This window comes from Fusarium falciforme, chromosome 6 (assembly GCF_026873545.1).
Source record: "Fusarium falciforme chromosome 6, complete sequence".
NCBI classification, from domain to species: Eukaryota; Fungi; Ascomycota; class Sordariomycetes; order Hypocreales; family Nectriaceae; genus Fusarium; species Fusarium falciforme.
The window spans coordinates 1,349,024-1,375,818 of NC_070549.1; the positions used below are offsets into that span (position 1 = coordinate 1,349,024).

Genomic DNA, 26,795 nt, shown 5'->3' on the forward strand with positions numbered 1-26,795 from the left:
CTTCACCCATCCGTTGCCCATCATATCTCATACGGTTCGACGCCCTCGCCAAATATCAAGTGCGGCTTTCTCTTTGCGAGATCCAGAATCGTTGATGCAAAAACACCGTTGGCCCATGCGAACCAGCTTCTCGTGTATTGCGAAATATGCTGTACATCAATACTCTCGTGGACCAGACCTAGCTTGGCCGAGTCGAGCACTAGGTCCAAACACTCTTTGATCTCGGTCTCGTTGCTCGTGGTTCGGGCTTGGATGAGGAGACTCATTGGCCATGCGTTCCTCAAACCAATGTGAGGGCCTAGAAGGTCAGTTGCTGTATGCCACAGTTTGCGAGACCATTGGTGTCTTACCTCCAATACCCTTGAAGGCCTTTCCTTCCAAGTAGTAAGGGTTCCCACCCTTGTCCAGTAGCATCTTCCGTGTGTTTTGGTATATCGGGTCATCCACGTCGCAGAATCCCATCAGGGGAAGAGCCAACAACGAAGGATAGTTGGCATCATCCATGAGGATTGTCGATCCGTACCCGTCCACTTCGTACGCGAATACATCGCCATACTTCTTGTGCTTGACCACACCATGCTCCATCACGCCGTCCCGGATCTTCTGGCTCCATTCCTCCAGCGTCTTGGCCAGCGTTGTCTTGCCAGCTTTCGTGAGGAGTGCAGCCGTTCGCTTCAATTCCACCGACATCTGAGCGTTGGCGGGGATGAAGAAGCCAAGAATCGTAGCATCGTCACTGGGACGGAACGCTGACCGGACCAATCCAGTTCCCCAGTTGAGAGGGTTGCCCTCACCTCTCAGATTCAGCGTCTCTGTTCCAAGATCAGTGCGACGCTGGAAGGTATACTCGTTGCGTCGATATTTGCCCGTCTCGGGGTCAAACGTCGACTTGGACTGCTGCTCCAGCACGCCCAGCAGCGTGTCAACAGCGCGATACCACCTCTTGTTTAGAAATTCAAGCGAATCCGTGTGCTCGTAAAAGTCGTTGCCAAGGGCGAGGAAGTGTGCGAGGGAATCCAGCTCGTACTTGCACTCAAAGACGGCCTGTGGCTCGTAGGCAGGGTGCACGACATCATCCTGGCCATTAGACGAGATGGGTAGTTCGCTGATGGGCGGTGGCTGGAAGGCATTGCAGTAAGGCGACTCGATAACATACTCGGCCTGCGTGTTGATGGCGCCTAGGAGTAGTGTATGGACAGCGGTGTCTTTGTTGGCCAAGGGTTGGTAGGGTCTCAGCTGATTTGTCGAGTCTCGCAGCCATTCAGCAATAATGTCGCCGGTGATAATGAAGGACTGTGGTCCTTGCCAAGCCTCGTCGTCGTGGAATCCTCCAAAGCTTCCCATGCGGAAGAAGCCAGTCTCTGACTTGCCCTTGGTGTGGAACTTGACCGTAGTGTCCGTCGTCGAAGGGAATGCATTCTCAAAGAGGCGCGCCAGATCTGGGTCTGTCATGCGTGATGTGACATCCTCGATGACCTTTTCGATCGCTGGTGACTGAAAGGTCCGACATTTGGGGCTCGGTCGTTGGTAGGGTAGAGCTCTAGGGCCGGTGCTCAAGGGTCGACTGAGGAAGCAACGTCAGCTTGCAGCGGCGGTAGAGACAGCATGGGTGCATACTGGATATATGTAGCGTATCGCGTATAATCAGGACATGAATGCGCATAGTCGGAGAGAGGTCTCTGATTGCCGTCGGTGCTGGCGCTGGCGAGCGATGCGCTCAAGCCCAGCAAGCTCGACGCCAGCAACCGGAGCGTCATGGCTTGGGGAACGTTTTTGCGAAGAATCTTGATCCGGGTTGTAGGTGTGATTAGGGCAAGATAGGTCTGAGTCGGATCGGCGCGGGATAGGTCGTGAGGATTAGGGAAATGGTGTTAAGAGGCTGAGTTGATGGTGCTGAACTGGTTGATCTGGTGTTGTCGCATCCCTTGACTGATTACGTAGGATGAGACAGCTAGAGGTAGGGGCGACGTGGGGCTTGCACGGGAGCTGGGGTAGCTCTACCTTGGAGCACTGAACAAGGTTACTGACCCAACTGCATTGCAACTTCACCAATGATTATTTCTTCTGCTCCGAAATCCTTTCATTCGAGCACAATTAATCTACAAGGGGTATCATTCAGAAACTATCGACAATACTAATTCGCCATCATGATCTACCTAAACCCAACACCAATATAACATCACCATCCCCACGTCCGGCTGGATGCCGTAAACACTGGCGGCTTCCATTGAATCTTGGTAGGATCAACTATCCGCTTGCGCTTCAGCTTTGACTTCTCCCGTTGCTGAATCAGCTTATCTGGTATCACAATCTTGTGGTCGCTCTTATGATACACTTGCATCCGCATCGCCTGGAGAGTATGCTCCACATCCTGGGTCGTCATGGCCAGCGTTGAGGAAATGGTCTCGATCGTCACCTTTTCCTCTCGCTCGTTGTAACCCATGAGAAGCTCGAGGATATTCTCTGACCAGTATTGTCGATAACTCAAGAGACCCAAATCCGACAGTGGCTTCTCTGGAGACCCAAGCTTCCCCTCAATCTTGGAGAGCTCGTACGAAAATTGAATCAAGAGTCGTCCGTAGCCCTTGCGCTGGTACTGGGGTAGAGTCAGAATACAGGCCACATTGTACCCGTCTGCGCTCTCTTTCTCCTTGGAAAAGTACCCAACCAGATGGCATCCCTTCTCCGTCCGTGTAGTCATTACGTAGAACAAGAATGGATCTACGTCATAGTAGAGTGTCTTGTGGTCCAGGAACATCTTGGACAGCAGACACAGGTTGCGACACCATGTTCGTTGTCGTCGGCCGTCAATCTCGAAGAAGGAAATGGCTTCGTCTCGGTAGATTTCGTTTCCTGGGGGGTGCTGGAGCGTGCACTTTCGTCGATGTCGTGTAAACGCCTTTTCGTCTCCGTAGTAGCTCAGACAAAACTCGCAGATGAAGATGACGTCCTCTTGGTTAAAGACCTCAGGGTATGGTGAAAAGTACCATGGGTAGAGATCGTGTTTGCCAAATTGCACCTTGGAAATGTTTCGAATTCGCGACACTTCGGTTGGGTTTTGCGTCATTGATCCAGATGTTCGTAGCTTCTCGATTTCGACCTCGCGACTGAACTCTGCTGGCTCATTCTTGACCTCCGTCTCTTTCTCGTCCATGTCCATATCATCGACAGCGGGTGTCGCGCCACCTTCGACGCTAGGTCTCGTTTGACTGTCGCCATCGGGGCCAAGGGAGGAAGACTTTTGTCGACTTTGGGAATCTGCAAAGTCTCAAAACAACCAATTGTCAGTCGCATGTGTTGATGAAGACCAGGGGTTACCTACCTGTCCAAGGATGCGGCGTGTTCGCCTCTGAAGCCACAGACTGCTCTCTCTTGCTTAGGCGCTTCTGCGCCTTCTTAGATTGCTTCTTCGATTGAGCGGCCGACGCCTTCTTGGTCTTGGGGTCCTTGGGCTTGTCCTTGTCTGGGTTTGGCCACTCGACTTCTCGGGTAAAATCAATCCTCGCCACAGGCACCCATTCATCCAGTCGCTTGTTGAAGTTATCGAAATTGCAGTAAAATTGCTTGCCGCTCTTTGTTGTCTTGATACTAAGGATCTCGGCTCGTCGCGGTTGACCTTCCTTTTCGACCCAGGCAATGCATCCCGTTGCTATCGTCTCGGGTGTCGCGTGGCCTTTTAGTCGAGGTTCGCCAGACCCTACGGTGGCCTCTCCGCCAGGGGTACCGCCAGCCATGATGAAAAGGGCTGATGTGGTCGCCTTTTTGATGATTGTCGCGCTGTCGCGTGGTAGCTTGTCGCGATGATGGAGCGAGAGGAATTATTTCTGGAGGGGCATGGCAGAATATGGAACTGGGCGCTTATCGCAAAGGCGGTGAGCATAAGTCAGGCTTATCAATTCTTCGTCAGCTGCATAAATCCCGTTAGCCTCATCACCTGCAAAGCCTGCCGTTCTTGCAAGCCGTCTCTCATCAACCACTTACACCAACGCAACCAGCTTACTGCGGTACTTAACCTCGATCGCCTTACTCGTTGAGAGGATGGCCGAATTATCATCTAACTGGAAAAAGCTCCAGGCAAAACTCAAGACCGAATCAGCTTCAAAGCCGTCCTTGAAGCGGAAATCGGATACAACAACGGCCAAACCAGCACCCAAAAAGCCCAAGGTCGACAAAGCCCCTGAAAAGCCACAAAAGAAGACCAAGGGACCACACGCAACGGCTAAAGGGCAAATGGGTGGCGTTCACAGCTCAAAGATTGAAGACGATTCACAAACTGGGACTTCAACATCCCTCGCATTATGGGCGGAAGATAACGACATATCTGCCGAAGCCTTGGCAGAGGCCTATAACCTCGGAGCCAAGGACAACTCAATGATGCTCGCATCGGCAAAGGACAAGATCAATCATGGCCTTACAGAAGGGATCGACATTGGCAAATATATTGCCATCGACTGCGAAATGGTTGGTGTTGGTCCTGGTGGTTACCAGTCAGCTCTCGCTCGTGTTAGTATAGTCGACTTTCACGGGCGTCAAATCTACGATTCATACGTGAAACCGAAGGAAAAGGTCACGAACTGGCGCACGGTTGTGAGTGGGATTAGTCCGAAGAGTATGAGATTTGCTAGGGACTTTGAAGAGGTCCAAGCCGACATCGACAAGCTTCTCAAGGACCGCATCTTGATCGGACATGACCTCAAACACGACCTCGAAGCACTCATCCTGAGCCATCCAGCTCGAGATATTCGGGACACGGCCAAGTTTCCAGGCTTCAAAAAGTATGGCAATGGGAGGAAACCTGCGTTGCGACTCCTCGCGCAGCAGCTGTTGGGAGTTGAGATACAAGAAGGGGCACACTCCAGTATTGAGGATGCGCGAGCGACAATGCTGCTCTTCCGGAAACACAAGTCAGCTTTCGACGTGGACCATGCCAATCGATTTGCGCCGAAACCAACATCAGGAGGACAAAAGGGGAACAAATCCAAGAAGAAACGAAGGGGGTGATCAATGCCGTATCGCCCATCAACACCACGCTATGAGATTGTCTAGATACCCATGCAGCATCGTTCATTACCTCCCAAAGAGGCCTTTACCCTTACTACTCAGCCTCCTCCTTCTTCACACTCTCACAGAGGAATCCCGTCCATCAACTGGAGTGACCCCTCTCGACCGACAGTAATGATCACATCACCCAAAGTCTTGGTCACAAACCCAGCCTCGCAGTACGTGAAGTAGTACTGGCAACAAATTAGCTTCCGTAAATGCACAAATATCTTGGCGATATCTCACCTCCCACTTCTTGCGAAAGACTTCAACTCCTTCAGGGGTCATATCGGGGTGCTCTCTCATCAAAGCTGGTCGGATCTTATCGTCGAAGCTCTCCATAAAGTTCTCCTTCCACAGCCTCAGCGTCTTGGCATAGTGACCGCCAATATTCTCAACATTCTCTACGATGAGTGTGCCTTGGGATTGCTCACTGATGTGATTCAAGAGCTGTGTGATTGATGGGAGGTATCCGCCTGGGAAGATGTAGTGGTTGATGAAGCTGCAACACATTAGCGGGTGGAATGGCGTTCTTTTCATTAGACTTACTCTTCTGTCTTGGAGTAGGCCTCGTGACGGCCTTCGGGCATTGTGATGCACTGGAATACGGCTATTCCGCCATCTCGTTTCAATAGCTTGTCGATGCAGCTGAAGTATGTGGCAAGGTATTCCTGACCGACTGCCTCCAACATCTCGATCGATACAATTTTGTCATATGGCTTTTCGGGAATCGGGAGTGCTCGATAATCCATCAGTTTCACCTCGATCCTGTCGCTGAATCCTGCAGCATCGATGCGCTCTTCGGCCAAGATCTTCTGCTCCTTAGAAAGAGTGAGGCTGGTAACCCGACACCCGGTCCTCTTCACGGCCTCGATGGCGAACGAGCCCCATCCGGTACCAATCTCCAAGACGTGGTCGGTTGACAAGATTCTGGCCCCGTCAATAAAACGGCATAGCTTGGTGATCTGAGCCTCCTCTAGTGACTCTTCTTCCTGGCCGAATCCACGATGGCGTTGCCAGATGGGACATGAGTAGGTCATGTCTGGTGAGAGAAAGGCTGCAAACATGTCATTGCTGATGTCGTAGTGTGCCGAGATGTTGAGGAGTGCATTCGAGAGGGTGTTTGTTGAACGAGCCACGCTAGAAATTGCAGAGGACAGACTTGAGATCCAAGTTGTGCCATTGTCCATTTGCTCGCGGTTGACAATGAATAGCTGGAATTGTGTTAGTCCCATGCTGATATCTGTTGTCGATAGCAACTTACCTGGAAGAAGGATGTCAAATCCTTACACTCAAAATCACCCAGCATATACGCCTCTGCGAACCCCATATCGGCAAATAAGAAGAGGCGCATCCAGAAAGCGTCATCCTTGACCACGATCTCAACGCGTGGAACAGTATCCGCCCTTCGCGGCAAGCCAGTATCATCAGGCTGACTTCCCAGCTTGCCCGAGAGCTTTTGGCCGTAGACATATCTGGTCTCGGCCGGCTCGTCGACCAGAAGGAGAGTTCCCGTCTCGATGCGCGAGAGGACGGATTGAATGGCCGGCTTTGCAAGGGCCAGCGCGGGACCCCATGTCAGGCTGCCGATTGAACCACGGACAGCTTCAGCACCGCGGGAGACGGGTTTGCTGATTGAGGGGGGAAGAGGTGGTAATGAGAGACCCATTCGAACCATGGCTGCGGGGAGTTGTCTAGTCTTGAGCTGTACCTGCAGTCAAGAGATGAAGAAAGTCGAGGCTTCTGTGTGTGTTTAGACTCGGGTAATGAACTGAAGCGGACTGTTTAGTATGGATGAGAGAGTTGAGGTCAATCTTCAGCTGGCACGGGGGGACAAGACATCCATCTCGAGGCCATGAGGGGCCTTGGGTGAGTTAATCAGTTGCTTGACGGTAGAGCCCTGGACCCCTACTCCTGACATGGATCGGGCTGTCCGGGCTCATCGTGCATGTCGGCGGCTCATCGATAAACCGTGCGGCATTGGGAGATGTTGGCACGGCCGGCAGGGACGGCAGAGATCGGGGCTAGTTGACGGGGACAAGCAGCAGCAATCATCTTGGCGAGAGCAAGGGTTTAGTGTGTTATCTTTGTTCAAGGCTCTTGGTATGTTTCAAAGGCTTGTAGCGATGTGAGCGTCACCGCAAAAGCCGTTGATATTCAACGGGTACGCCGAGGCTGTCTGGCTGCCGTCGTAAGCAACCCTTACGACTTGGCTTCACAACTACAACGCGGTATCAACAGAGGTAACAACTTGAGAGGGATACTTTGAGTACTTTGCAGAGCAGGACAAAACATCAGGGGCTGGATCAAATCACCAACTGCATCGAGCTAATACGAGAACGCTTCCATGACAGGTCCAGTTCCCGATGGAGGGCGCACGAAGTGGATGCCAGATCGATCAGTCTTGATGTCATCGACTTTTCTTCGGTACTCCGAAAAGACCGATTGCGAATGCGATAGGTGGACCTCGTTTTCTTCCAGCAAGTCACAGAGGAGAGGAAATGGTAAGCGAATGCAAGAGCCGATGCTGAGATGTCGAGATGCGCTGTGCCATCACGCAGAGTGCATAGGAATCGGCCTCTTCTTAGATGGACGATGTCAATGCGGTGGCCGATCTCGAAGGGTGGTCCCCTGGTCCCTGAGATGGTTGCCCGATTCGGCTTATCTCTTATCAGATTAGATAAGCTTAACCCAGTCCCTGGAACAACCCTTTACGCGTCTCGGCGCGTCTCCCTTGAACCTCGACTGTCCACCGAACCAGCCAGCTCAAAATGTCACAACCAATTCTCTCGATAAAGTCTGATGATAACAAGGCCAAGGCCGTGGCGAACCTGTTGCCCTGCCGTATCCATCACGATGGCCCTATTCCTGACGTTTCCACTTATTGGTCGCCCACCACTGCCGAAGGTTTGTGCCTACCCCTTGAAGATTCGACGAGCTCTGAACTCACAAGCTTTCATAGATGGCACTAAGCTAGCATACTTTCGGGGACGGAAACTCCATGGCAAGACTGTCAAGCTGCCAGAGCAGTGCCGCGGCGTCGTGGTAGAAAGAAGGCAAGACAAGGAGCAACAGCCTGCAGCAGAGGAACCGGTCGTTGTGGTCGACGACGACGAGGCTGAGAAGGAGCCGGTCGGAACCATGCAGGTCACGTCTGAATTTGATGAAATGGTTATTTGGGGTCACGAGACTGTCGCCGATGCTACTGGGGACCCGTATATTCGGAGTATGGAGGAATGGCTTCAAGTGGCTGGTCAGGTAAGCTTAGCCTTCGCTTCGACGTGTGGGCTCATTGATACTAATTACTTAGATCCACTCTTATTCAGAGGAGGGTCCAGGAAAGTAATTTGGATGGGCTCATAGATCTAGAAGTCTCGACAGCCGCGAATATCAGGGCACAGGTTCATCTGCTTCAAACAACTGAGATGGGCATTGTGCACGCGCAATCATAATACCTCCCCTTAGATCAAGGACAGCATGTCGAACTGTCTTCAGTTCGAACCCATAACGTGGTTATCAGTACACTTCAAACACCGGGCGGGAAGTGTTTTCTCGGAAGTTAGATGCAATAGAATATTTTGATTATAGAGCCCGGCCGAGGCAGATCTACAAATCCACTTCCTGTTTAATGATAACCTTGCTCATGTTGCCTATTTCTCAACGCTCTAGGCTTCTAGCGACAAAACAGTCAGCATCGCGAATACGGGCGGATCCAAATAAATCAACCATTGATCGCTGTTCTGCCATTTCCCTCTTCTCTCCGCAACCTTTCTTGGAATACCGCAGTTTTCCTGATCGCTGCGCAAGACCTTGTCCTCCTGCAGCTTCTCCTTCAGGTCGACAGGTGTCGCACGGGACACTGTCACCACAAAGTCCGACCCTTTTTGTTCAGTGCTCACCTACTCGCCGCCGTAGAGTGTCGAGATAGCCTTGCGGAAAGCAGATGCATCGCGTACCATGGTGACGGGAATCATGTTGGTGAAGATGGGCTTGACTGTGGAAGTCATGATGTGAGTTTCGCGATATTCGGTGTTAGACGGCATGTTTTGCAGCAGCAGAGTGTTTAGTCGTCTTGTTAGAACATGTGATCAACTACTTGGTTCTATATCCATGACCTTGGCCGCCATCTATTCAGATTCTCTGTAGACTACCACCCACTGAGACTGACAACCGCCTATACCAAACAGAGCATCACTAATGATAAATATCAGTGACAAGAACACAATCACGAATGCTCATACGAGGGTGGAAAGCCTGATTTGCGTCTCAACGCGGCTGAGAGCAGAGGTTTCCAGTTGAATCCGTTGCTTCATTTATTCACTGCATCTCTCTCTGTCTACCATGATGGGCTGTATTCGTTGTGACTGGCACCAGGCGCGCCCAAGAATGAGGCATGGGCATCGGGGTGGGACTCGCTGGAAGGGCTCAATCCGCCTTGAACATGTTGCTGTGACGCCCACTAAATGGAATGCTGTGTACGTTGATTGCTCAACAAAGAAACGGTGGCAGCTGAGGAGCTGGTGGACCAGGTGGACGCACAAGGCCATTTTATTGTGGTTCGTTCCCGGGAGGGAGCTGTAATGAAAACCTCTTTGTTAGTTTTGCGTCAAAAGTGCCCTTTTCCCTCCCTTTGGCTGGGCGTACCTTGAGTCTTTCTTACAAGCTCAAAGGAATCCTTGTATTTGGCACTCGTTATGATTTACTACCTCTATGGAAAACAAACAACCTATCGTTCACCTATAGCACGAACGGGCCTTAGTTGATGCCGGTGTCTTGGGGAAATTGAGAACATGACTCTTGATCAAGAAGTGCAGATAGCTTCACTCAAGGGAGTGATACCAATAGATTGATATAGGCTTCATTGATCAACGAATGCAGAGTAGGTTTTCCAGCAGATAAAGGTTGCATAAGTAGCACAGGACCAACATGACTCTCTTTGGGGCTCGACAAAGATACCTCCTTGTGCTTCAAAGACCTAGGGCCACTGATCAGATGCCTCTAAGCTTGGCTTTTAGCTATTTGATCTGTATGAATGGCTTGCTATGCAGACCACCGTCGTGAGCCCAGCTGTTCTTTCGTTTCAGGAAGCGGCCTCCTCTCAATAGGCTCTACAGATTGATAGGCATATACCTGGGTACTAAACTATCTAAACATATAAAAGCAACATACAGCACCCAGCCAAGCACTTGAAAACTCAACCCCCCAACATCTGCATTCTGACATCTACTCTTTGGAAAACTGCCTCTCCATCCACAACCCAGCCTGAACAGCTTCTTACCATCGCCGACTACCACCATGTCTAGTCGATTGACAACACTGAGACACGTCCTCACCCAGCAGAAACGTCGTGTGCCTTGCGACATCGAGCCAGGAATAAATTCTGTCTACAAAGGGTGGCCACAGCTAGACAGTTCCGGAATCCGTATTTGGGACGAATTCGTCCTACCTAACCTTAACGCAAGCTACGGTCATGTCCTCGACCTCGCCATCCCAGAAGAACTGGTCGTAGTCCCTCAATCTGATCAGGCCCTTGGTGGGATTTCCTTCACCAAAGAGGAGGACATGAACTATCTAGTTGGATGGAACGATGGGGTTTTGAAGAAGACTCTCCAGTTTGCCCAGGAGCACCTTAAACTTCATCGTGGAATCGTTCTGAACCACAGGGTCGTGGCAACCGACAGTTCGGCCCCTGTCATAGTGTCGGATGGGGACCGGAGAGCTTGGGTAACCCATCTCATCGAGCTGGATAATTACCCTGGGCCAACCCGCCTCGTGGTTGGCCTGGCGAGGTCAAGCTCAAAGTGGAGCGGGCGTGCCGTGGCGAGTCAGCTCGAGAATGGGGTCAAGGTAGAGCACATCTGGCCTCTCAGGCAGCTCGCAAACGCCTGTCAACTCGCTGGTACACCATATGGCTACATCCAGACGGATGAGGAACAGGTTGTTTGCCGGTTTGATCTGAATACCGCGGAGCTGAAGGTGGCCATTATGCCCATCCCCTGGTCCCAGTACGACAGCACGGTTCTCACCACTGACCTAGCCCTCTGGTGGCTTTGCATGCTGGCAATGGCGAATGTCGGCTCACCACCACCGTTCCGTGGTCAAGGAAGCCCAAGTGGTCGGGGTTGAGGGACGATGTTCAACTCGCACGCGAACGAGCCTGGCCTGGAGGTACTCTCTCGTCCTCCCGTTGAGATGCTAGACTCCCTTGTCTAGCGGTTCTCAACTTGTATTCTTACCCAAGTTTCCCGCAAACGTCGACGCAGGAAGGGTTCAGTGCTGGAGCCCCATTCATTGTGGAGGGTGAAGGGGCGTTGCCGCGAGCGAGGATTGTCTTTAGACCCGTGTGTTATTCTATGCATGTACCGATTTAGAAGCAGACTAGTTGCTGCTTTTTGTTCTTAGTTTAGAGAAATGAAACTGTCTTTTTGCCACTAATTATGGGCGGACGGCCTCGTCCCGGCAACCGTTGAGCGATCCCAAACATAGGGCTGGCTATTGAGTCTTTGAAAACACATTGGAGAAACTGGATACTTGTAATCTGTTTGGACTCGCCTTATCTGCCTGCCTGGCACAGCCGGACTCCCTGCTGGCAAGCGTGCATCCATGCTGAAAGCCGTCTGATGAGCAATGAAAGGAGTCTTTGTTCCAAATCGCCCACTAGTTGGTTTATTCTTGCGGTATCTATCATCCTATTGGTCATAGGGGCTTACTCATAGAATCCGTGGCTCAGCTCTTTGCAACCCATCTTTTTCTTTGTGTATATAGCCAAGATGCCTTGGCTGGCCAGGTATATAGATATAAGACGGGAACATGCTCTTCATCTTTCGCCCAGCGTGTTAAGATCACTGAGCCCTCCTTGAATAGCTACGACCTCACCTCTCTCTACTCTAATTTCACGCCTCATCCACTTCGCCATGTATCCAGACTGGCCTGAGTCTGCCTTCGACTTGGTGCCGCTCCCGCACTGCGACGGTCCCAAGCTGGAGCCTTTTGACTTTCAAGGTCCTCAGAAGATAGAATTCCTCGAGTATATTGGAGAGGGTGCCCATGCGCATGTCTTCAAGGTCAGAATCTTGGGCCAGATCTACGCCCTGAAACTTGCAAGTGCCCTCGAAGCTGCAACACCGAGGTACCAGCTGACTTTTGGGTAGTTTAGATTCGTGTACGACGATGATTGGCCATCCCCGGTAAACAAATGGGACTCGGACGATAGAGACGCTTTCGCCTCTCTTGCCAACTACGCGGAGCCGTTCAACAGTGAATGTCGGGCCTACGGCCGCCTCAGGGAAGCCGACTGCGAACACCTAGCCAACAGGTGCTTTGGCTATCTTTTGTTGGAAGACGCGAACGAACGGGCCATGATGAACCAGTTCAAAGATCACAGGATCAAATTCAACGGCAACATTTTGTTCCCTGAGGGCATGGATATGCGTGGCCGGTTTCCAGGCAAAGATGGCAGGCCACCACCAATCCGGGGCATCGTCAAGGAGTTCGGCCAGCCCGAGAAAGAGCTGAGCATGAGAACTCTGCGCAGAATTCTCAAGGACGTGATACAGATGCAGCAGCTTGGCATCATCAGGCTGGACGTCGCTGATAGACAGTTCATCAACGGCAAGATGGCCGACTTTAGCACCGCCATCACGTTCCCGCACTTCATCACCAGTCCCGAGCTGAATCCACATCTCACACCCGAGATGGAGTCTGCCATGGAACTAGAGACTCTTCTGTTCAGCCGCAAAGACTATGAAGAATTTGACCAGATGGTGGGGATGTGGAATGACGAAAACCCCAGCCATCAACGCTTCTTCTTCTCGCTACCTGGGGGGGATGACGGGTTGAAGTATAATCTGAGAAGTCTCCCATCTCGAAACAGGCTCTACTCGCTTGTTGATCCAAGGTTGTACGACAGGAAGAGTAGCGGGGGGAAACTAGATGGCAGGGTCACCAAGAGGCGCCGACGGCCTTGCGCGAAACCCCCTAGATGGTACTATGACGGCAGCCTGGATGCTGCCAAGGTAATCAGCAACATGAGGTTTGAATTCCTGCACAATTGGTACTACAAGGATGGCTATGCTTTCCCAAAAGAGATAAAATGGTGATACGGCCATGGCGTTTCATAGACTAAAACTACGGACTAGTTGGCTAAGTGCAGTTGATAATCATTAACCTGTGCAATTCATTCACCATCCAGGCTTGTGTCAACTCCAACCGCGATGCTCGCATCAAGGTCCCGTTGCACCCAATGAACCTTGTTCTGGATCCGGGTGAAGGCGTCTCTACCGAGCGGCAGCCTCAGGATGTTGCCCTTTAGGTGTCCCGCTTCTCCCTCGCCCGTGACAACTTCAAAGATGACGTTGACAGCCTTCTTCGGATCTCCGGGCTGCTTCCCCGTAGCGGCGCTGAACTTCTTGAGCGCCTCGTCCACGGCGGTCCCCGCGTATGCCCGCTCGGCTGAAGTGTCGCTCTTGATGCTGGCGCCGAGGAAGTTTGTCCTGAATGCACCGGGCTCGACCAGGAGGACGTCGATGCCAAACTCTTTGACTTCCTTGGATAGCGCCTCGGTGAAGCCCTCGAGGCCGAACTTGCTGGCCGCGTAGAGTCCGCAGCTGGGGTTGCCGTCCTGCCCTGCAACGCTGCTGACGTTGACAATAGTCCCTGAGCGACGAGCCCTCATGCCAGGTAGAACAGCCTGGACGGCATAGAATGGACCAAAGAAGTTGGTTTGGATTTGTTGTTCGGCTTCCGCCTCCCTAATCACCCTGTTAAAATCATGCCATTATGCAAGACCTCGATGACTCACGTAAACAGTTCTATCACACCCAAGACAGAGTATCCGGCATTGTTGACAAGATAGTCAATCTTTCCGAATATCTTTTCTGCCTCCTGAATTTTCTTGGTTATGCTCGCCTTGGATTCTGTCATGTCGAGCTGAATGATCTTGCCCCCGGCTTCCTCGATTGACTTGACGGCCTCAAAGGATCGCACTGGATCCCTCACTGTTGCAATGACTCGATGGCCGGCTTGGAGAGCACGCAAGCTCAGCAACAAGCCAAAACCGTTGGAGCTTCCAGTGATGAACCAAACAGGTGCTGCCATTTTGATAAAGATTTGAGTGCGATGGGTGGAGTTTACCCTTCTTTTCTGCATCAAAGAAGAGCATGTCTTTGCGTTATTTATAAATCATCATGATGCGGACTTATTATCGTCGTCTCCGTTAATGCCGGCGGATACGCCAATACGCCCACACTTGATGATGATCACGAATCCACACCATCGCTTATGCACCATGTCACCAACTTTATCGCCTAACACCGAAAAATATATCAGACATGTGAATGTGTATCGAAACTTTGTTCTGAGATGGCACCCTCCATGTCATTGGTGGCGAATATCTTTATGCAAACCTTGAGCGCCTACTTGGACTTGTAAGTTGTGGGAATTGTATCATGCTTCCGGCAACTTCGGAAACTAATGACGACAATCGTAGAGTTGCAATATAACGGAAACATGACACGCTACGTGCCGCCCGCTATAGCTAGACAAAAGGCCACTTGCGTCACCAAAATGTTGAGGCGTTGTTGCCAAGGACATTCAGTATCGATGAGGCGACCACCGGTCGTTAAAACATGTGTACTTCATAGCACCAAGGTTGATTTGGCATATGATCCTAGCTGTTCCAAACGAAGAACCATATGTTTTAAAAGTATAAGAGCTAACGAGAGCCTAAAATATGCCATGGTTAAGTTGCCAAGGAGGCAAACTGGGCTTCTTTCTGTTATAGTCCTCATCTCCACTGCACTCTAGCACATACGACCATACCCACTGGAGAACTCGGGATCCCGTCCGCTCTCCCATAGATAAGCCAGTGAGGGGCGGATTAGTAGTTGGGTCGGTGACGACCAGCAAATCCCCGCTGTTGTATGTTTTTTTTTTGCCAATTCTCTTAAAATGTTGCGCGTGCATGTTGCTGGAGGCCTTTAGTGACCATGGTTCTGAATCTTTGCTCGTTCCCCCGTGCCGTAGAGGGTGGTGTGGGAGGCCAACCAACAGACGCCAGGCCGTTTATGTCACTTCAGCCAATAGGAAGCTAGCAATGGACTCGCGGGCAGTCGAACGGGCAGGCTGTTTCTAACAACAAATGTTCAATAAGTCCTATCTACTTATGAAAGAGATCTTTTTTTTTTTTATTCGCTTTTTTCAGTGTGTCGCAAGTGATGAAAAAGAAAGAGAAGGAAAAAGAACCCCGCCATATCCCGTGCCCTCCGGGTACCTCTCTCGTTCAAGGACCTCAGATTGTAAGCAGCCTATGTCCTGAGGCAACACCTCCCCATACATAGGAATAGCCGCGAAGGTTCCCATCGCGATCAAAACGGAAAATTACAACAATGTGTAGCCCGGCAGGCCTGGCACGCAAAGCAGAGGAGACGGTTGATCCTCTATTGTCCAAGCGCACATGGCGGTTGAACGTGCGAGCCCAGCCAGTGTTGTGGGCCTGGGGCACTGAGGCTAAGGCTAGGGCTGGAGCTGGTGTGGCTTGAGTGGCTGAAGCCGTCGCTGTCACTCGAGCTGAGGCTAGCGTCTGGGTCTGGATGACCGTGGCATGCTGGCGAATCACCCGTTGCTGCTGCTGATATAGCCGCTGCCTTTGATAGATCTGGCTGGCAGACCTTCGATACGCCGTGACGGTTTCGCCCACAGCAGTGACATGCCTAGCCATGGCGGGATGTTCTGGTGGATGATTCGCACCGGTGGTGGGGAACCGCCGAGGCTGCTGGGGCTGGGACATAGCAGGGGCCAGAGACTGGAATTGGGATGACTGAGGCTTGCTGGTGTTGTTCATGGTGGACTTCTAATTGATTGCAAGATGAATATGGAATGGCACAAAGCTGGTTGAGATGAAGAACATGATTTCGGTCGAAAACGCCCTTGAATGCCATTCGAAGGGCCTTTTATGCTTGGTAGGTGTCGGTTTTCAGCACCCCCCCCCTGGCGATGATGCATCATGGAGGGTATCGGTTTTCAGAACCCCCCCTGGTGATGATGCATCGTGGAGGGTATCGTTTTCGGCCCCTCCAGATCCAAAAACGTCCCCCTTGATATTGAACATCGTGTCCCCGTCCACGTGCTCAGTTGTCGAGCTAACCACAGCCTAAAATTTCCCTCAAGCCTCAAACTTGCCTCTTACAACATCCAAAATATGACCAAGCTCACCCAGGCTCTATGCTGGCTTGCTTCTACTGGTGGAAGCGGGGCCCCTTCAGACTTGGTTTGGCCCGTGGTGAGATTGTGGACTTGACAGCAGGCCCACATAGTTGAAGCAACCACGCCGTGGCCTCAACGCCTGCGCCTGGACCTTGTCACCTTTGTTCTTGCCCTATTCTCCGATTGCCCCTAGCGTCTGCTTGCTATCCTCTCCGGAACGACTCCTGTCAGTCAGATAAGAAATATCCCGTCAAGAAGTACTTCCACCTTTGTAATTTTCTAACTCAAGCTTAAGAACCGTACAGTCTAACTACCTACAGCCAGAAGGTTGAAGACCCACACTCAAGGGGGCTGATTGGTCAAAGAGAACTCCAAGCTGGGTCAACTTCAGTACCAAACCTGCTCTGCATGCTCTCATCAAACACTCAACTGGCCCTTACACGCTAGACACTGCTTCTTCTTTTTTTCTTTCTTTCTTTCTTTTTTTTCTTCGCTACTGTACTTATTGCATACAAAGAACTCCATGCCAAGGACGACGGGCTCTTCTAAACCTCGATACGGACTACGCCTGATGTCATGTCTGAGTACAGAGTAAGGTGCTGGGGATCAAGGAGTGTGGCCCCACAATACCCAAAGGAGCACCGGAGTTGAGCGGAAAGAAAGTGAGAAGCCAACCACGTCAACGAATCCTTACAAGGGTCTGGGAATGATGATAGGTGATATGAGAAAGAGCTGAAACGAGTTGATGCCACACTCCGGCGCTCCTTCTAGCAAGTAAGAGCCCTCTCATAAGGAAGCCGTGTATAAGAACTCGATGGAAACCTGTCAGCATCTCGATTCAACATACTCAAACTCTTGTATCGCATCTCGTGCGTTTTCCAATTCCGCAAATCACACCTTCTAGTCAACTGTTTAGGATTTCATATCTTTCGCACACAATGACGACTCAAAAGCCCAAGGTTCTTGTTGTCCTTACCTCGGCCGACAAGGTCCCCAAGACCGGCAAACAGATTGGCTGGTATTTGGTAAGTCGTCGTCTTGATTTGAGCATGCTTTCAATCACAAACCATGCATTATGATAAGGGTCCATGCTAACACTACAAAGCCTGAGCTCGCACACCCTTTCCACGTCCTCAACCCTCTTGTCGAGCTGGTCTATGCTTCGCCCAAGGGCGGAGTATCGCCTCTGGACCCGGTATCTGTTGATCTCTTCAAGGATGACTCGGTGTGCAAGGATTTTCTCGAAAACCACACCTCAGTCTGGGAAAATACGACAAAGCTGTCTGATTTTGCTGGCCGAGCCTCGGAGTTTGACGCCATCTTCTATCCGGGCGGACATGGTCCTATGGTAGATCTCGCGGATGACCAGCATTCAAAGGATCTGCTCCGTGACTTTCACTCGCAAGGCAAAGTCATCTCGGCGGTGTGCCACGGCCCTGCAGCTCTTGTCAACGCCACCACTGCTGCAGGCGAGCCGTTACTCAAGGGTGTGAAGGTCACTGGATTTGACAATGTGGGCGAGGAAATGTTCCAGTTTACAGAGGACATGGACTTTAGCCTCGAGGATAAGCTGGGTCAAGTCAGTGGCGGCAAATACGTCAAGGCTGCCGAGGGTCCCCTTGCGGAAAAGGTTGTGGTCGATGGCAAGTTTATCACAGGGCAGAACCCAGCGTCATCCAAGGGAGTGGCCGAGGAGATTGCCAAAGCTCTGGGGGTCTGTTAAGCAGTCTGTCGAATTAATGGATTTGTTACCCTATAGCCCAGGACGACTAAAAGCGTCGCCATAGTCTACCCAGAAACGAGTTTACTTAGACCGACAAACATATAATCAAGAAACAAGTGGGCAACGTCTCGTCTCGGAAATAGTGCTTACGGACTTACGGTGAGCAATTAATAAGCGTTGGCCTCGGAGGTTAGCGCTGACGATTGGAACTCTACCTCTTTGATCTCCAACATAGAACAGTCATCGGCCCTCGTCAAGCCAGACCAACTGGCAGCAGGCATGTTTGGGGCTTTTCCTGCCTCGTCAAAACCCACAGGGTCTTTGACCTCTCCAAGTGTCTCGTCCAAGCCAAAAAGGAACCAGGTCGCTCGGGCTTGCGATCTATGCCGAATCCATAGAATCAAATGCGATACGAGTCATCCGTGCCGGAACTGTCTGGCCAGAGGGTGGCAATGCAGTAGCCGCGGGAGGCTTGACCAAGGATGGAGCCTCCCACGCGCCATGAGGTATGGGGACTGAACGGAACGAAGTAGCATGTTGATGTTTTGAGTTGACCTGGGCTGTATAGGGAAATCGAAACATTACGGGGGCGTGTGAAAGAGCTCGAGAGTCAACTTGAGGGTACAAATACTGAGTCAAAGGATACACACAAACACCATGCTTGTGACGACGAAGACGACCAGGCTTCAAGCCCACATCCTTGCAACGAGGACGGAATTCACCTGGACACTACCCAACCCACGGAGCCATCTTCTTCCCTTGCTCAATTTTACGGACAGTCATCGGCATATTACTTCATCCACCGCATAAACCTCCATCTCCAATCTTACCACCAATCCCCAGAAGCCCAGAGCCCCCAGACACTGATCCCCAACTCTGCAAGCCGATCGTTCGTTCATGCCGTATTTTCTCAAGAAGCAGAGCCTGAAGCAGGGGTTGGCTCAGAGGCGGTCCCGGAATGCCATCAGCGGTTGACAGAGAGCACATTGTCTGGAAAGAACCTGACAGCAACCCAGGAGGCCTTCTTCCTCGACCTCTTCTGGGATTCTTGGCACTGCTGCTATCAGATTCTCGATCAGGTTGAATTCAAGGCGCACTACAAGTCCCTCTGGGGTGGCCCAGGCCAAACCACCCGGAAACCATCTGCCCTGGTCGACATTGTCTTGGCCTTGTGCATGCAGTTTGGTGTCACATCTCTTCCTCGACAAGTAGAGTCTAAGGCCGAGATTGACATCCGCGACGCTACTATCGCGGGTCGTTGGCTCTACCGACGCGCCCAAGCCCTACTGGCTTGCGAGCTGGAGAGACCTTCTCTCACAACCCTTCAGTGTCAGTTCTGGTCTGCCGTCTATCTCGGTAACGCATCCTATCAGAACATGGCTCAAAGCATGATTGGTGCCTCTATCTGCACTGCGCACGCACTTGGGCTGCACATCGAACCATCTACAGAGCTACCCCTCAAGGAACGAGAGGCAAGGAAGCAGATGTGGTGGACTCTGTTTGTGTTTGAAACCAGGCTCTGCATCCGACTGGGCCGACCTTGGGGGACTGACATGTCCCGGACAACATGTTCCTTACCGGGAGAGGATCAGGAGCCTCACTCCGGCCATGTGGCGTGGCGGAGCTACACGGTGCAAAGAGCTAGGCTTATGATGCTAGTTCGGGCCGTTTTTGACAGGTTTCACCAAAAGTGTGCTTCCATAAAGAAGGGAAACTCGAGCGCCATTGTTGAGGAGTTTTCCAAGACTCTCAAGGGCGGTGTGGAGGATATACAGGCGTGGGTTGAGACAGTCCCTACCGCACTCAAGACTGAGCGCCGTGGGAGTGGCATGCCCTTCTCAACAGATCTGTCTGAAGTTGATATTGAGCCTTTTGCACCACTCTGGTTGCGTCGGCAGCGCCTCATGCTGGAGCTTGGATATCACGACTCCCTTCTGACACTTGGCCGTTCATGCATAGCCTTCTCGCTCAAGTCAGTGAGGGAACCTTATAATCAAGGGATTCATATTGACGAAATACCCTCGAAATTTTCCACGATGCTTTTTGTGGCTGGAACTGCCGCTCGACACGCAATATCGATAACGCATGTATTGCACCAAATCTACAGGGACCATGATATCCTTGACGGTTGGTATGAGCCGTTCAACTATCAATGGAACGCGGCCATAACGTTAGTCGGATTTATCCTGGCCTACTCCAAGACCAGTTCCATAGTTCCAGCTGCTTGTGAGGCCCTTTCCAGCAGCATCAACGTCCTAGAGCAGATGGGCAGCTTCTTTGGGGTGGCAGCGAGCGCGGCGGTCGTCATCAATAACCTTTTACACAAGACCAGCGCCGTTGTACGCGGTTTGGAAGAGTTTGCGACCAACCCGGCCGAGGAGTGTTCGGCCGACATTTCCAAAGCTCCCCTAGGCCAACCTGACGCGCTTCATCTCCCGGAGTTGGACATTGCATCATCTATCCTGGCTGGAGCTGATGGCACATTTGGACCAGCATCCGAGTTTGAAGGGTTCGGGTTCAGCCATGATTTGAATCAATTCGCAGGGATCGGTGATTTTGGCCTCGAGGACAACTTTGATCTTTGGACGTATCCATTGGATTCGTAGTTAGAATTCAGATTAGACTGGAAACAACAAAACGCTATAGTAAAGTGAAGAAATAGAGAGGATCTAGGTTAAAGAAAGACAGTTTTATCCCTCCTGAACACCTCAACTTTCCCTGCACATCATTCCAGATAATCAGATAAACCTTGATCGCTCAGCCCAGCATTACTGGAACAGTTTAGCCATGAAAAAGAAGTTAGTTAATCAGCCGACTTACCTTCCCAGCCCCATTCTTCCATTACGGTCAACCAATGCAACCTGCTTTTTACCGTGTAGTTCCTGGCGTCCGTCTTGAGTCCTGAAGCGTCTTGTTGAGTTAGAGCAGTTGAGTCGAAGAGGAGGAAAGATGTGAAAGGTTCCCATTCTTGCATACATGCACAATCACTTTCAAAGCCGCTCTCAGAAACCATACCTTGCTCAAAGTCCAATCCAGCATCCCGTGATCCTGCTGAGAAAAGAGAGTTACCCGTCCTTCCGTGGTTGGATCCCTCAGATGATTGACGGTGCTTCCCATAACTGTCCCGCCTCCTCCAGACCTCCAACGTCAACTCCAAACACCTGTCCACGATCCCAGATGAATTTCCAATGGTCATCGATTTCCATCTGTCACGGATCCAATCTCTATCTTCTGCCTCTGTTGCCTCGCAACCGGCTATCATGAGGGGTAGGATGTGGAAGATGACTGCCCGGGAATGAAGTGGAACTGTGGCGATGAGCACAAGCACCTTGCGCGCCATTTCCGAAAAAGAGAAGCGGATGGGGAGTTCGGGTACTGCCTGATATAGTAGAAGCAGTGTGGCCCATTTGTAGGAGTTTGCCGTCTGCACCAGGTCTGAAGCATTTGGGGTCAAGGACTCGGCGTCCCCTGCGACCTCCAAGCTCATGGAGGGAGTCCAGCACTCGATGGCCATCATTAGATCCACGGCTCGGGCGACAATCACGGGCGAGTTGAGTTTATCCTGCGTCTTGCGAACACGTCGGACAAGATCGGCGACGCGGCCAATCAACGGGAACAGTGTCCCGGCGCATCCCATGAGAGGGTCAACCTGAGGCTCGGGGCAAGGACTTGTCGAGCTGCAAGCAGTCATGAGGTCCAAGTCCATAGCCTGGACATTGGAGCAGGTAATTCTCGTGAGGACATCCATGTAGAGCCAGAGGTTGGCGAGGAAGCTCAAACAGAGATTACCCTCGAGAGGTCGTGACGCGAGATCCTTAGAGAGGCCTTGCTGAAGAAGGTCTTTCGCCTTGTTGATGTGGCTGATGCCATTAGATGCGCGAGGGTAGTACCAAGTCTGGGCGATGCTCAGAGCAAGCGTGACGATGAGGGCCACCTCGAGGCGCATGCTACCGTTGACCTCGACCGAGAGCTTTCCCATACTATTCTCCAAATGCCTCACCCCCTCAGCGCGTAGTCGAGGCAGGCACTTGGCTCCATTGAAGCATGTCATGGCGGCGATGGCGTGGTACAGCGCAGGGTGATCCTTTGCCAGGGGCCAGACCACTTTGCGCCATGGGTTCCCGGTCGGGTCTTCCTTGATGTAGAGGATTTCGCATATACGATTGTTATAGAGCATAGCGATGCTCTCTGGGCTGTTGTCTCGGATTGCTGGTTGCCGGTACAGGTTGAAGAGGCCATGTCCGTTTAGCTGAAGCGAAGGGCTCACAGCTAGATTCAGGGCCGAGATCCATGAGTCTTCGGCAGAATCCAGCACATCCGGGTCTTGATCAGAAAGAATGTCGGACGCGCCAAGATTCTCCGATGCAAGATCAAGAAAGTTGGGCAACACGGCTTCGGTACTCTCCTCTGTCATGTTTGTTTTTGGGTCCACGATGGCATTGAGGTCCAGGAAGAGCATATCAAAGTCTGCGACTTGTTCCGTCGGACTGAATGATATGCCGAGAGAGGGAGCAGCGGGAGAATCGAGCGCTTGGAGGATATCGTCGTCCTGGGGTCTTGGGCTAGCCACAACCTCCATCGTGTTGGATTCCGGGTCCTCGGATATTCTCGACGATGGGAGTGGAGAATTGATTCTTTCTTGTGGTCTATCGGATAATGTAGTTTGATGAAAATGAACCGTCTGGAGTTGTCTTGTTTTGGTCGCTATCAAATCAGTATGTAGCATCCAGTACTGCCTATCTGACTTACTCTTGCGTGCAAAGTAACTTGTCTGGTCGGGTTTCTCGATTTCCTTCCATATCAAATCCAAACTATAACCACCGCAAGGAACCCGTCTTCGAAGACATTGCGAGCATGAGGGCTTGAGCTCGTCGCACTTCCTCCTCTTTGCTTTACAAGTCACGCACCCTGTGGCCGTCAGCCGTGACCCCGATAACCTCCAGTCACTCACGAACCATGCCGACTCTTTTCATGCTTGGCCTTTTTCAATGTCTGCCTGGGGGCCTCCTCACGGAAACTCTGAGGTAAAAGCCGCCGCGGGGGTTTTCTACTGTTTGCTGCCGCTGCTGACGTGGAGGTTGCATCATCTTGTATCCCAGGTTGAGCGGCCGAGGTCGTACTCATCCCAAACACCGTATTCACCTTGAGCGGACGGGCAAAGAGGAAGCAAACACCCTTGGCTGTAAAGAAGATGTTTTATGAGAAGAGGGGGAGGGTGACCGCCGTCGTTCTTTATACTCTACTGATCACAAGATATGGCTATCAAGTCATACTGGGGTAACGACGGCTACTGTTACCACTTCAGGATTAGTGCGGGGGGGCTCGATGGCGCTATGACTGATATCTTATCACCGGGTTTCACACAGGTTCCTTATACGAAGTCATGGGGCGGCATGTAAAAGGTGCATTCTAGACATGCAACGCGCTACTGAAAGACTGACGCCGCACTCTAAATCTCACCGAGTCCAAGCTATGACAATGTCATCATCCTCATTAAAGAAACCGTGTCAATTTTAGGCTCAAGACACCTCCGCGACCTGAGCCGTGCTAGACTCCAGAGGTTGAGGCGGTGGCGCGTTGGACTTGAGCCTGTCCTTTTCGAACTGAGCAGAGCACATCTCTAGCACTCGGCTCTGGTAGTCTGACGCACGGGATTAGCATGTTTCTATTTCATCACACCATTATTTTGGAAATAACCTACAGACTACACCATTCTCCTTGTTCGGGTTGAGAATACCCTCGGTGTAGACACCGATGTTGAGGTTCTGCTGCGTCTTTTCGCAGAGCTCCATGTCTTCCAAGGCGACTTGGCGAGTGAACTTGTAATAATCCTCAAACTCTTCGGAGCCGGCAGGTGCAGGATGATAGTAATCAAACTCCATGACGCTGTTGCCAGGCTCCTCCAACGGACACACGCGCCATGAGGTCATGCCGCCACCGTAGATGCTCAGGGTCGAGTTTGGGAACAGGTAAACAAACAAACCATCGTTGGCTGAGCAAGGACCCGCGAGGTGCTGAGAGTAGTTGTGTCTGTTGATGACCTTGTACGTGGTGGGTGTGTATTTTTTGGAAAACTCGGGGTGGGCATAGGCGCAGTGAAGGCATTCCTGGTATCCATCGACTAGGGTTTTCCAGTTGTAGTTTCCGACATAATTGAGGGGCCGCTGAAGGGGCAGATCTGTAAAGTCGCAGTCCTTGATCAGCTCTTCTAGGCCTGGGAAGAATTCCTGGAAGCTGACTGTCTCGTCGGACAAGGTCATGAAGAGCAGGCCGCCTGTCGTCAAGTAGCTGCGTATCTCCGAACCCTGACAAAAAGGTTAGAGCATTCATGGGGCAATTTACTCAAGGAGAATCATGTCAAGCGTACAGAGTCGGAAAAGATTTTGATGGTCTTCCAATCAGCAGAAGACCGCCGAATAGTGTAGTTGACCTGCGCCAACTCGCAGCGATAGTCTTCTTGGGCGTTTGGCCATTTGGTGACGGCGCCCAGGAGAATCCAGCTCTTGTAAAAGTTAGAAATTCTTCAGACAGCAGAAGAAAAAAGTTTCAAACCTTGAGAAAGATGGCTCGCCTCTCGAGACCATAGATGGCTTTGCTGGTATACCACGAGGCGGGAAGTGTTGTCTGGCAAGCCATTTTGAACTTGATCAGGACTTGTGATGACAATGTTGTCTGCTAAACAAAGCTCTAGCCATGATCGGGACGATGAATATATAATCAATAAATCCAAACGGCCATCACAACGAACGCAACTCTTTTCCAGATACAACCTTATCTCGTAGAATCCTTCCCATGCGCTATTCTTGATAAAGAAGGGCGGTCCATCGCTCTGCATCTGCAACCATTTTAGGGGGCTTAATCCGGGGCATCCGCAGCCAATCAGAACTCTGACCAGAAGCCATCCAAATGAGGAAATTTGATCCCAGGTATTCAGAACTCCTCATTGGACATTATTTCGGCTCATCGATAACGCCACGGACGGGAAGCAACGGAGATCTACGGATAGTTGATCGCCCGTGACCAAGGGTCCTAGCACACCGTTGGGATCAGACTTCCTACAGAGGGATGCCGGCTCATATGATTTGTAAAAGTATCGTGGACTTGATTAGTATGCAGTAGCGGTGTTGTTGTCTGCTGCGGTGGGGTTGGCCGATTTGGGTTATGCCAAACGGTGAGAGGCATCATCGAGGCCTGCTGGCTTATAAAGTTTTACGGGCGTGTTTTCAGAGTAGAAGACATCACCCTATTTCTCATATCACTCTTTTATACATTAAAAATGCTCGTGTCGATCGATATATCCCCTTACGTCCTATGCGGCGCTGCCCTCGCTTTGGCTGCGTCGTTGTTTTGGTTCTACGGGACATTCTTCAACCCTACATCGACGACACTTGCAAATGTCCCACTCCTCACCAAGTGGCCCGATCTTCACCCAGGGTGGTGGACAGATTCTGAAAGATTTCAAATCGAGAAGCGTGCTATCTTCAGCCAGGTGAGCCTTCTTGGATCCCGTCGAGGCCCGCTCTGACCTTGACAGACTTGGATCTGCGTAAGCCATCGCAGTCGCTTCGTCAAGGCCGGGGACTACATCGCCTTTGACATTGCGGGCTTCCGTGTCCTCCTCATGCTGGGAAAGGACTGCACCGTACGAGCATTCCACAATATTTGCCGCCATCGTGCTTTCCCCGTGGCCAAGAAGGCATCTGGATCTTCGACTGTGCTCGGTTGCCGATACCATGGATGGAGTTACGATACAACGGGCCAGCTCACAAAGGCACCTCAATTCGATAATGTCCCAGGTTTTGAAAAGAGCCAGAACGGGCTCTTTGCTATCCACACGAGAGTTGATGATGGTGGATTCCTTTACATCAACATGAGTGCGAGTGAACCAGCTGGAGGCGAACTGTCACATTTGAACAAGACTTCTCAACTTGCCGGTATCACTCAAAGCTCTCACTTTATTGACAGCTGGGAAGTACAGGGAAACTTCAACTGGAAAGTAATAGGTATGTTGTCAACACCCATACGAGAAATGAAGCGAGCTGTGGCAATGTGCTGACTCATGTCTAGCCAATGACACCCAACATACCTTTCAAACACCTGCAACGGAGGGCGTCTCTCGTCTCTTCTTTGCCAAAGACTCCGTGTCTACAGACCAGCAGCGTCTTGGACCGCTGACTATTGTATCTCCAAAGCCTGGTAGTCCAATCTGGTACCAGGTCACATACTCTCCAGACTCTGTCGGGCAGACAACGGTACGATGCGACGTATACTCGACCAAGAAGCCTGATGCACATGCTTTTGACAGCAGTGCAAAGGCTAATTTGAAGGATCAAATTCAAGCCATGGTCCATCAACACGAAGGCATTTACACCAAGCTCACTGGCCCAGACTTTGACGCGCTTGGTGGTGGATGTATGTTCGTGGAGCATCCAAATAGAGACATCTTAGCTGACGATCATCTAGATGAGCAGGCCAAGATTGCCGACATGGTCGACGCACATCTTGAGAAGGAAAAGCTTCAAGGACAAGACATCAAGCCAGCTACCATCCAGCAATGCAGAAGCGCGGCATACATGCAGGCAGAAGGAAGTAAGACCAATCCTTTTCCCATATCCGGATAACAACCCTCTAACTTGGTCCAACAGTCTGTCGAGCAATGGAGTGCGGTAGTGAAAAGCTGGCTTGGTGATGGACCTAGATGAGCTGTGACATTCATAGATGGCCAGTGGGGTTTGAAGAAGCATGCGTTTTCTCTATCGGCAGCAAGGTTAAACTCTGCGATACAAGTGTGATAGTCACTAGATAGTTATGACCACTGTCTATTTTACGC

At 51.3% G+C, this 26,795-nt stretch overlaps 11 protein-coding genes across 11 annotated transcripts; 6 read left to right on the forward strand and 5 right to left on the reverse strand.

The window, feature by feature from the left end:
* Positions 1–20: 20 nt before the first annotated feature.
* On the reverse strand, positions 21–1,757 carry NCS54_00796900 (Hypothetical protein; the record flags this gene model as incomplete). Its single annotated transcript, XM_053153371.1, has 3 exons — positions 21–298; positions 351–1,564; positions 1,618–1,757. 3 exons carry the CDS (start codon positions 1,755–1,757, stop codon positions 21–23), a joined length of 1,632 nt encoding a protein of 543 aa, XP_053009346.1.
* Positions 1,758–2,179: 422 nt separating this feature from the next.
* NCS54_00797000 (Histone acetyltransferase) lies at positions 2,180–3,734 on the reverse strand (the record flags this gene model as incomplete). The annotated part of the gene is made up of 2 exons (XM_053153372.1): positions 2,180–3,267; positions 3,323–3,734. 2 exons carry the CDS (start codon positions 3,732–3,734, stop codon positions 2,180–2,182), a joined length of 1,500 nt encoding a protein of 499 aa, XP_053009347.1.
* Positions 3,735–4,038: 304 nt separating this feature from the next.
* On the forward strand, positions 4,039–5,001 carry NCS54_00797100 (RNA exonuclease 4; the record flags this gene model as incomplete). Its single annotated transcript, XM_053153373.1, has 1 exon — positions 4,039–5,001. The coding sequence occupies one exon, from the start codon at positions 4,039–4,041 to the stop codon at positions 4,999–5,001; it is 963 nt and encodes a 320-aa protein (XP_053009348.1).
* A 122-nt stretch (positions 5,002–5,123) lies between these two features.
* Positions 5,124–6,718, reverse strand: NCS54_00797200 (Hypothetical protein; the record flags this gene model as incomplete). The annotated part of the gene is made up of 4 exons (XM_053153374.1): positions 5,124–5,234; positions 5,287–5,542; positions 5,590–6,254; positions 6,305–6,718. 4 exons carry the CDS (start codon positions 6,716–6,718, stop codon positions 5,124–5,126), a joined length of 1,446 nt encoding a protein of 481 aa, XP_053009349.1.
* A 1,093-nt stretch (positions 6,719–7,811) lies between these two features.
* NCS54_00797300 (Hypothetical protein) lies at positions 7,812–8,386 on the forward strand (the record flags this gene model as incomplete). Its single annotated transcript, XM_053153375.1, has 3 exons — positions 7,812–7,947; positions 8,003–8,298; positions 8,351–8,386. 3 exons carry the CDS (start codon positions 7,812–7,814, stop codon positions 8,384–8,386), a joined length of 468 nt encoding a protein of 155 aa, XP_053009350.1.
* A 1,949-nt stretch (positions 8,387–10,335) lies between these two features.
* On the forward strand, positions 10,336–11,166 carry NCS54_00797400 (Hypothetical protein; the record flags this gene model as incomplete). Its single annotated transcript, XM_053153376.1, has 1 exon — positions 10,336–11,166. The coding sequence occupies one exon, from the start codon at positions 10,336–10,338 to the stop codon at positions 11,164–11,166; it is 831 nt and encodes a 276-aa protein (XP_053009351.1).
* Positions 11,167–11,954: 788 nt separating this feature from the next.
* Positions 11,955–13,139, forward strand: NCS54_00797500 (Hypothetical protein; the record flags this gene model as incomplete). Its single annotated transcript, XM_053153377.1, has 2 exons — positions 11,955–12,140; positions 12,192–13,139. 2 exons carry the CDS (start codon positions 11,955–11,957, stop codon positions 13,137–13,139), a joined length of 1,134 nt encoding a protein of 377 aa, XP_053009352.1.
* Positions 13,140–13,216: 77 nt separating this feature from the next.
* Positions 13,217–14,187, reverse strand: NCS54_00797600 (Hypothetical protein; the record flags this gene model as incomplete). The annotated part of the gene is made up of 2 exons (XM_053153378.1): positions 13,217–13,790; positions 13,841–14,187. The coding sequence occupies 2 exons, from the start codon at positions 14,185–14,187 to the stop codon at positions 13,217–13,219; spliced, it is 921 nt and encodes a 306-aa protein (XP_053009353.1).
* A 2,993-nt stretch (positions 14,188–17,180) lies between these two features.
* NCS54_00797700 (Fungal-trans domain-containing protein) lies at positions 17,181–20,571 on the forward strand (the record flags this gene model as incomplete). The annotated part of the gene is made up of 3 exons (XM_053153379.1): positions 17,181–17,267; positions 17,348–17,956; positions 18,982–20,571. The coding sequence occupies 3 exons, from the start codon at positions 17,181–17,183 to the stop codon at positions 20,569–20,571; spliced, it is 2,286 nt and encodes a 761-aa protein (XP_053009354.1).
* A 151-nt stretch (positions 20,572–20,722) lies between these two features.
* On the reverse strand, positions 20,723–24,601 carry NCS54_00797800 (Hypothetical protein; the record flags this gene model as incomplete). The annotated part of the gene is made up of 9 exons (XM_053153380.1): positions 20,723–20,736; positions 20,786–20,875; positions 20,981–22,669; positions 22,715–22,873; positions 22,921–22,984; positions 23,494–23,606; positions 23,667–24,270; positions 24,333–24,467; positions 24,518–24,601. The coding sequence occupies 9 exons, from the start codon at positions 24,599–24,601 to the stop codon at positions 20,723–20,725; spliced, it is 2,952 nt and encodes a 983-aa protein (XP_053009355.1).
* A 640-nt stretch (positions 24,602–25,241) lies between these two features.
* NCS54_00797900 (Rieske domain-containing protein) lies at positions 25,242–26,654 on the forward strand (the record flags this gene model as incomplete). The annotated part of the gene is made up of 5 exons (XM_053153381.1): positions 25,242–25,454; positions 25,500–25,968; positions 26,033–26,377; positions 26,429–26,554; positions 26,611–26,654. 5 exons carry the CDS (start codon positions 25,242–25,244, stop codon positions 26,652–26,654), a joined length of 1,197 nt encoding a protein of 398 aa, XP_053009356.1.
* Positions 26,655–26,795: the final 141 nt, after the last annotated feature.